The 9,667-nt window shown below is 45.1% G+C and overlaps 1 protein-coding gene across 1 annotated transcript in view; it reads left to right on the top strand.

The window, feature by feature from the left end:
- Positions 1–7,365, top strand: part of PWP1 (PWP1 homolog, endonuclein) — a 25,983-nt gene extending 18,618 nt beyond the window's left edge. The window contains exons 11-15 of the mRNA XM_019515327.1: positions 16–127; positions 2,238–2,328; positions 3,123–3,244; positions 3,954–4,059; positions 5,073–7,365. Coding sequence (XP_019370872.1) covers positions 16–127; positions 2,238–2,328; positions 3,123–3,244; positions 3,954–4,059; positions 5,073–5,188 — 547 coding nt within the window. The 3' untranslated portion in view covers positions 5,189–7,365. The remainder of the gene's footprint in view (positions 1–15; positions 128–2,237; positions 2,329–3,122; positions 3,245–3,953; positions 4,060–5,072) is intronic.
- Positions 7,366–9,667: the final 2,302 nt, after the last annotated feature.

Below are 9,667 nucleotides of genomic sequence, written 5' to 3'. Positions count from 1 at the left end.
CCCCCCCCCCCCCAGATCTGCTGTTTTGTACGACTGCAGAAGTCCACAGGATAGCCATCGAATCTGGCGGTTTAGCGGGCAGGTTGAGAGAGTAACATGGAATCACTTTTCACCCTGCAATTTCTTAGTGAGTATAACCATATGTGTATATACGTGTGTGTGTGTATTCCACCATTTCCTACTGTTGCGCTTTACCTATTAATGAATGCTTGTGTTCATGTATTCACCTACTGCTATGGACTGTCCACGATCTGACTAAATGGGTTAATGGAAAGTGACGCACCCAGCATTCCACACCTTATGTCAGTGATGCTCAACCAGGGTGCCATGAGATCCTTTTAAAGGTGTTGCAGGGTGCCATGCGGTATTGACACTGTTAGGTATGCAAAAACCTACAGGTAATTCAAAGAGAAACCCAAAGAGTTCAAATAGGAATCCAGAGTGTCAAAAGTATTATAACCTGTTGTGGTCTTTCTGAGTTCTTTCCAGGACTAGAATTGCCCTCTTATGTTTCTGTAGGCAAAAAAGGTATGAAAGCTAAGACCTGGCATTGTCTGAGAAGTGCCTTGAGTCTCAAAAAATCAAGAACCACTGTCTTAAATATACTGTACATAGTTGCCAGTTGACTCTTAATCAGAAGTTTGGTACCTTCTTTCACGCTGATGCAGCTACAGCACTAGCAAATTGGTCTGCAGTGATTGTTTCATCCTGGGCTTCTTTCAGTCACAGTGTCTTAGTGCCCAGTGATGGGGATGCAGTTTCCTTTGCTGATCATTGTATTACATTTAACTTAATTCAGGGATGCTACTGAGGCTATTTGTCAGAATTGCTTATTGTAGTGTGATAGAGCTGGAAGTGAGCGCTCCCTCCAGCTCAGACTGTGTGCTGTGTTTGCAGTCCCTCTTCCAAGGAGTTGTCCCACACTTGTCTAACAGTAAACACTTGCCCAGTGTGCCAACCAAACTGCTCATTCTACTGAATGTAAAGACGCTGGGGTGGGGTCCTAGGTCTACTTTGTTCAACTGTGTTCGTTCATCAGAGCGGTTACAACCCCTGGACAGTCTAACAGCCCTCAACTCCTCCCATAATACAACTTAACATCCTGCATCACTTCATGCTTCAGTCCTTCTAAAATCATGTGCCCTTCCCCATCTCCGCTCCATCCACTGCCACAGTTGTTCTTCAGCCCTCAACTCTCCATGGTGTCTCAGAGTGAGGATCACCTTACCTCCTGCTGGGAGATGAGAGCTCCTGGTGATTTGACTGCTTAACTGTAGCCCTAAAACATAAGATGAGATAAGATCTTTCCTGTTCTGCCTGAACTGATTCCCCTGCCCTGCCTTGCAGCCTCCAAGAAGGTAGAGCAAGAACTTTTGAGTTCTAGCACAGCCCTCTTGCTAGGTTTTGCTACAGCCTCCTTCTTTTGCTACTTCTAAATGGAGTTCCCCAATCCGCAGCACACTTAGGACCTTTGTTTCAAAGGTCAGGTGCAGTTAAAATGTAGTTTTATGTTAATATTTAATCCCTAGAGGTTGCTGCCTTCCTAGATAGTTGAGCTTGTCAAAAATATCTGAAAATTTGACATTTTGATGGAACATTGCCAAAATGTTAACAAATAAATATTAAATAAATACACATTTAACATTAAAAGTATGTAATAAACAAACAGAGTTTTAGTCTCCAGTTTTATTCAGTTCTTGCTTCTGTGCCAATAAATGTGCCTGTTAACATCAAGTCTGTTGTGAGGTGGATGCCTTTTATATAAAACCACCAACTCATTTTGCAGAGACCACTAAGCAGCCATTAGATGGCAACAGCTTTCTGTTACAATGGACTTGCATGCATTTGAGCTGGCAGGTGAGAGGCAAAAAGCTCTGGATCTTATTATTTGCTGTCTGAGTCACCCAGCAATTCAGCTAGGCCAGCTACCTAAGTGCAAGCTTCTTCCAGATATTATTTAAGAAATGTGTTGTGCAGTATCCTGCAGTGCAAGAGTCATCTGATAGTGTCTGCACTGCAGTTTGCAGTGTAGTGTAGAGCTACCCAGGCAAGCTTGGATACTGGGGGCAGTCCAGGTGTGATAGCACAGAACTCTGCCTGGCCTAACTTGTCCTGTGTATAGGAAATGTAGACATATCCTAAACTGCATGGGTTTTAGATTTAGGTGCCAAACCTTGTTTGCGTCATGTGAAGACATGTGGTATTACCTTTTTACATGATAATCATGTTTTCCCTAGGCTAGCACAGAAGATGGCTTTGTGTACTGTTTAGATGCTCGTGCTGATAAGCCAGTTTTTACTTTGAAGGCCCATAATGAAGAAGTATCAGGTAAGTTGTGTGTCTTTTTGTTTTCTGTTTAAAAAAAAAAAAAAAGGTTAGTATCCAATCAGAAAATTGTCGTGTAATTGGCTACATAGATAGGAATTTGAGAGAAGCTGTGGTTTCTCATTTAGGAAGGAGTCTTGAGTAGTAGTTATGGTAGCTGGTCATCTAAATACGTTGTTTTTGTTAAATGAGTAACTCAAGGGGTGTGTATTTTTAACACCAGTGCACTTTTCTCACTAGCACAAACTGTAAGGATGTCAAAACAGTTCCTTTTGTTTGGGTCACATTGGATAAGGTAGTTCCTGTAAAGTGCTTTTGTGGGGGGAAATGAGGATGAACTCTAGAGTCTGACAAGTCAAGATCAACACTGGAACACACAGCCTGGATCAGTGATTCTTAATGCACGTGTGCTCTGGAGTTGACTCGGTGATGGGCATGTAGTCTTGAACAGTGAAGGAAATCTGTCTGGGAAATGACAGAAGAAAGCCAGTCGGGGATATCATTAGCAGCTGAACTGAGGGAGTTGGGCCATAACTGTTTTGTGCAAGATACCTGTTACTACCAGAAAAGAAATAGGCCCACTCCTGGGATGCCCTTCCCACTGGGTGGTGGTAATGTCACAAGATTTCCATTCAGTTCCTTTGTCTTCTTACTGGAACTGACTTCAGCATAACGTGTGCGGAGAGCATGAGTTGTTTGTTCTTTTGACTTCCACTTCAAAATGTTATGTGGTATAGATGGGTCTATGCCAGTTTTCTGAGGCTTTTGAATTAATCTGACTTTATCTCACCTTTCAGGGCTACAGTTAAGCAGTCAGATCAAAGGGTGCCTTGTGACATCATCTGCTGATAAATATGTGAAAATTTGGGATATACTTGGAGACAAACCCAGTCTGGTCCATTCCAGGGATATGAAAATGGTGAAGTAACATCCTAAGAGAGTTTATATATAAATTTTGTCTGATGGTTCATTTCTCATATTAGCCAGGCTTCATTGTTTTGTTTTCATTAACACTTCACATCCTAAAAAACCCAACAAATGACTCCGAATTGAGGGTCTTGCTCTGAGTACTGTTCATTCGCATCACCACTGGCCACACAATACGACATATCACGGGCAAGTGTTGCTTCAGTGCCTTGGTCATGGAGTTTAGGAGCAGAACGCCGGAGCATCGGCAGGGTTGCATACAGGTCTCTAGGGAGTTCCTGGCTATGGCCTGCCTGGTTCATGGAGGAGCACTGGTTTTAGTTCTCTAATGAGCGCACCCTGCTGTTTCAGTTTTCTGCAGAAAATCATGTAAGGAAATTTCAGAGGATTTTCAGTTTGTTCTGCTTAGTCAGAGGAGGTGTCTAAGATGATACTGATGGCCCAGCTACACATTCAAATTAAAAGCCAGCTGTAGAGTTGTTACATTTTTTTCAAGCACCAACTTCATAGCTAGTTGGCTGTTTTTATAGCTACAGACTCATTTTTATCATGTAATAATTACTTTGCACTTGTGGCTGGTCTCGCTTTGCACGTGTGACCAGTCTAAATTTATTGCAGTTGACCAGTTAATTGCATAATAGATGTAACGCATAGCAGGGGCCTGACTTACCAACAAAAAGTGTATGTTCTCTTCTCTGTAGGGCATCCTTTTTTGTGCAGCTTCTTGTCCAGATCTGCCATTTGTCTTTGCTTTCGGAGGGGAGAGAGAAGGGCTACGAGTGTGGGATATCAGCAGCATCTCAGCAGGTAACGTTCTTGATGGAAGCTTCATGCTTCCTTTTCCTCTCTTTCCCCCGCCCTCTGCTGAGTCGCTGGTTTTTGTTAATACAACAAATAAATAAGGGTGAGAGAGCGCTACCAGCTCACACGTGAAATGAAGTGTGGCCAGCACCTGGTTCTGCTGCTCACAGCATACCAGGCACATAGACTGGTTATGGCCCTGTGGAATTGTAGCCCCAGTGAAGCGGGTGCCTTGATCTTATGCTTTGAAATACAAAGTTGCCCTTAGTCAATACTAGGCTCTATTTCCCAACTATAAGATTTTTTTAAATTGGAGTCTTGAATCAAAACTTCCTGTATTTGGCAGAAATGAATGTATTCTCCTTTGGCTTCAGGCATTGTCTGATGTGGATGTATGCCACTTTTTAATGCTGTTCTGCATGGCAGATGGAAGATCTTTGTGGTTATTGGCATGTTTTGTCTGGCAGCACACTCCTTTAACATGAAATCCTTGACTGCCGGTGGGTGGGGGTAGCAGTGGGACCTGACACGTGGCCAGTTGCATTGTTTCAGTATGTAAGCCAACAGTAGCAATTTTGGGAATGGTCTCTAGCTGCTTTTGGAAAGCAAATGACATTTTAAATTGGACTAAAACCAAAATTCTAAACATAATGTGTTGGTCTGCAAAAAGTCAATAGATTGTCAAGCACGAATAGATTGCATTCATGCACTTCGAATTGGTATCACTCCACTTTGCTTGACCAGAAGATGATCTTGAGGAATCACAGACCACAAGCAGCATAACTACAAAATGGCAGCGAGCGGTCCTGTGTGGGAAGAAATAGCATGCCTCCTTCTTAGTGTAATTAATTAGCAAAGATGTAGTTTGTCTTGTAATGTAAGACTTGGGCCCCTGTGGCTGGGGAAGGGGGAAAGCTCTCCAGACTGCGTAACTAAGTTTTAGATTCCTGTCTTTTGTTAAAGAAAATCCTGTCCTTTTCTGCATGAGGCATTTATGTAATCTCCTGTTTACATTGCAGTGAATGAAGCGTTTGGAAACAGAGAGAGGCTCGTAGTTGCCAGTGCCAGCTCTGGAGCTAGCAGCTCCCTTGCCAGCAGTAGCAGCAAAAGTTCAGACGCAGCAATGGAATCATGACCAGTGGAGCCTCCCAAATATACTATGCAAGTGAAAGCAATAAACCGGGGTGTATATAGGGACTACAATGAAATATCTTCTCTGCACAAAGCTCGATTCATTTCTGTAAATGTTTACCAAACGACTGGGTGCAATTTGCAGCGCTTTCTCTCATGAGAGGAAAGAATTGCCTTGTGGCTCAAAAAGGAGGCAGTCAAGAGGTTCTGCTTTTCTGCCTTTCCCATGGACAATGAAGGGTTAAGTCACTAACTCATGAGATTGCCCATCCCTAAAATAGTGGAGATTTGCATCCCAGACATGCAAACTTTTATTTGTAAAGTGGTATCTATAGCATAAAAGCATGGTGTTCCTCTAGGGGGTACACGGAAGTATTGCCATGAAGAGAGAAGTCTCTGAACTGCATAATGAAAATGCTCCTTCTGAAAGTCATGGGTCTTAAGAAAGGTTTTCAAAGTTCACTAAGCAGATGTGAAATCTCTTAATGTTTCTCACTTGGGGGATTTGCATCCCCAGGTGGGGCAACTCTAGGCAGTAAAGGGGGTTGTGAAGCTTTGAATATGTTCCTCTAGTGTAAAACAGAAGAAATTCTGCATTGGTACTCTTCACACGCTTTCCCGTTTCAGATTGTGGAAGTCACAGATGGCAGAGGTATACCAGTATGCACTGTAACGCTCGTACCGAGGCAGTCATGGAAGTCTTTGATCATTGAAGAATAGGTCACCACCCTGGAAGGTTGAGAGAGACCCCCTGAGGGCATCGGCAAATATACTGCCTAGTTGCTTTAAAAGGGGAGGGAAAGGTACTGTTCAGGAGTGTGCATCAGCTGGTACAGCTCTCACATCTGTGTGATGCTTTATTGATGCAAGTGAATTAAATTGCCCCAAATTTGACCCTGAAGGAAGCGGGGTTAAAGCTGCAGCGGTTTTGCTACACTTGCATCACCACAGAATCGTAAAGATATAACTTTTGTATCACAGCAGCTTATGCTATTATCATGTGGCATTGATACAGTTCTTACATATGTCTGTGCCCCTATAATGTGAAACAGCGCAGGGATGAGCTTTTTACCCCACAGCCATCACAGACAGTTATAGAGATCCTCTTTTAATGCAATCTTTATTCCACTTGCTTAGGTGCACAAAAACATAATACAGTTAGGGGGAATAGAGTTTATAAACATTTTCTGCTGGTGTGGCTTGGAGAAGCAGGACCCAGTGATCTGAATGCCATATAAACTGCAGCTTGCTTGGACTGTTTAGTAAGTTTTACAGCAACAGTCTGGCTTCATTGTGTCCTTTTTTTGCCTGCTCCATTCTTATTTTAAAGAGACTGCACCTATCTTTGTGCTGGCTGTGACTAGTGGAAGACTTCCTCTCCAGTACCACGGTCTCACAAGTAGATAGAAATTGGGAACTTGGTCCATTGCCTTTGACCTGACGTGGCTTAGATTTTTCCCTTGACCATAGAAGGGTGGGGCTGATGAGTTTTTCCAAATAACTATAATGTGAAAGGGGCAGTGGCTCATCTACAAAAGGAGTGCTGGAGAAGTGCCTGGAAGTGCCTAACCTGTGACCTTGCAGCCAGTGTGCTGTCAGGCAGTCAGTGAGTTGTTTGAATCCCCCTCTCTGGTCCTGGCCCCTGCCACCGTATTTGTTTTACCCAGTGACTATTTAATGCAAAATGAAGAAACCTCATTGAAAGGAAGACCAATAAACAGGGTTTCCTCCCTGTCAGCACAGTGCTTATCTTGCTAGGGCATAGTGCTCCCCTTACCCATAGCAGCCAGAATGATGGGTCAGGTACAAATAACACCTAGAATGCTTAAACATGGTTTAAACCGGATGTGCACGGCCTTACAAACCTGTTAAATCAGGTTTCAGCTCTGCCTGGAATGGTTCAAAAAGACCTGGAAAATCAAGTATGACTTGGAAACCTATTCACTGTTTTGGGTGGACACTAAGCATCCTGTGACAGTGGTCTGATCAGCCCTCCAGGCAGCCCACATTGCACTGCTGCTTGCTTCCCACCAGATACACACCCCTGCACACACTGCTGCTGCAAGTGGCTGCTATGGTACATATCCAGAACTCTACTACTTGCTTTTTTTCCATTTTGTTGGAACTTTTTAACACTGAGCTCCCTTGCACTGTTTGTTCAATAAAAGCTTTTTAACAGCAGCCCTGTCTTCACTCCCTACTTGACCACAACCCCTTCCTATACCCTGCCCCACTCTGGTCCCCTTCTGTCACCTCCTGCTACTCTGTGCTCCAGTTTGTTTTCATGTCTCCAAGCATAGGGCTGCAAGCATTGCTCCTGCCACCTGTGCTGCTGATGGGGATTAGCCTAGGTCCTCAGGTATGTAGCTGCGCTGGTGCTCCCGGGGGAGATTCTGCCCCCACCTTCCAGGTCCACTCCTGGCATCATCACTGCCAGGTGCAGGGGATGATCATGTCAGGGAGAGGGTTGGAGGAATGCAGGCCCCTGGCCGAGTTCCCAGGGAAGATGGATGGGTGGGTGGGGAGGAAGGTGCTTCAGACCCTCAAGGTGCTGTTGGACAGCTCTGTCACAAGACACCTGGGCAATAATCTTCCAACTTCTGCCCTCTCCTGTTAGGACCTCTGCGCTCTTGCTACTGTTTCTCAGGCCTGAGTCTTTGCACACCACAGCTTTTCCCTTGATTTATGTGGGTTCTGTATGTGCAAATTCATTCTTGTGCAATGACCCTTTTTACACCCAAAATTTGTTACATGCAAGGTAAATTCACTCTTACGTGACTGGTGTGGTGGAAGCCCACAGTCAACTGGTTTGTGTGGTGCATTGTAGGAGGCATGCACACCAAAATACAGTCTCCTGGGTGGAGCTGTGCTCCTTGCACATCAGCTGCGACACTTGTTTCTGTAGTTTTCATCCCATTGTGGTAACATTCACCACCACCCAGGGGGTACCAAAATTGTCTTGTAAAAGTGGTAGAAATAGGTCTGGGGGTCAGTACAGTTGAGGTCTTAGAATGTATCCTTAGTTGTTACATTGTACAGGAAACCCTTGCTATTTGCAGGTTCAGCATTTGTGGTTTTAAATATTCATAAAGGCTGAACCCCCATCTTAAATACACTTATAGGAGCTTCTTAGGAGCTGTGTGCTTGCTGCTGCCAGGCTCCTGCCACTGCTGCACAGCCATGGCCCCCCCCTCCAGCCACCAGGGGCACAGCCTTCGTGAACGCAGATGGTATTCATGACCACAGTCCCTTATTTGTGGATTTCACCATTCATGGGGATCTTGAGACCATATCCCCCGCAAATGGCAACGGTCTCTGTGGGTACAGTGCTCTCCCTTTATGCAAATTTGAGTTATGCACCATTTTCCAGGAACACATGTACAGCATAAAGCGAGGGAAACTTGTACACAGGCAAGGCCAGCCCCTCCCCCTACACTGGAGTTAGGCAACATTTTTGGCTAGAGTGTTGAAAAAAACCGCACCGTCTACCTTGTAAGGTGCTGGAGTGATGGCATGCCAAAAGAACAAAAACCAGAGCTGGAGGTATATGGTAGGACATGCTGCCTATTAATGTAGTTAATTAATAAATGTTACTGCTTCTTTTTTTACAGTAAATACAAGATTTTCAAAAAAACCCTCTAAACCTGGTGACAATAAATAAAACTTCATATATTACCTTTGGTGTGTATTCCTCCTTTGCTAAGCATGATGTGATGAGAGAGAGAGAGACAAAGGAGAGGGAAGAGAGGAAGAACCACATGTAGGCAGAGCACCAAGTGCATGGCATTCGGGAGGCCTTGGACACTGTCTCTCACCCTGTTCTCATTAAGAAACTGGGGGACTGTGGCATCGACACCTACAGTCAAATGGGTCACCAACTGGCTGGAGGGCTGCACCCAGAGAGTGGTGGTGGATGGGTTGTTTTCGACCTGGAGCGATGTGGGCGGCGGGGGGGGGGTCCCCCAGGGCTCCATCCTCGGGCCTGCACTGTTCAACATCTTCATCAGGGACTTGGACGAGGGGGCAAAAAGCACCTTGGTCAAATTTGCTCACGACACTAAGATGTGGAGCGATGTGGGCACGTTAGAAGGGAGGCATAGGCTACAATCGGACCTAGACAGGTTACAGGGGTGGGCAGATGAGAATAGGATGGGATTCAACACTGACAAGTGTAAGGTGATGCACCTGGGGAAGAAGAACCAGCAGCATACCTACAGGCTGGGGAACTCCCTTCTCGTCAGTGCAGAGGCAGAAAAGGACCTTGGCGTCGTCATTGATGCCAAAATATGGGCCAACAGTCAGGAAGGCCACCCACACCTTGTCATGCAGCCACAGATGCATCTCGAGCAGAGCCAAGGAGGTGCTCCTCTCACTCTGTGCAACACTGGTCAGGCTGCAGTTGGAGTACTGCATCCAGTTCTGGGCGCTGCACTTCAAGAGGGATGTGGACAACATGGAGAGGGTCCAGAGGAGGGCCACTCGT

This window comes from Gavialis gangeticus, unplaced genomic scaffold, assembly GCF_001723915.1.
Source record: "Gavialis gangeticus isolate Ggan-Ray unplaced genomic scaffold, GavGan_comp1, whole genome shotgun sequence".
Classification (NCBI taxonomy): Eukaryota; Metazoa; Chordata; order Crocodylia; family Gavialidae; genus Gavialis; species Gavialis gangeticus.
This window is presented reverse-complemented; position numbering and strand designations above follow the sequence as displayed.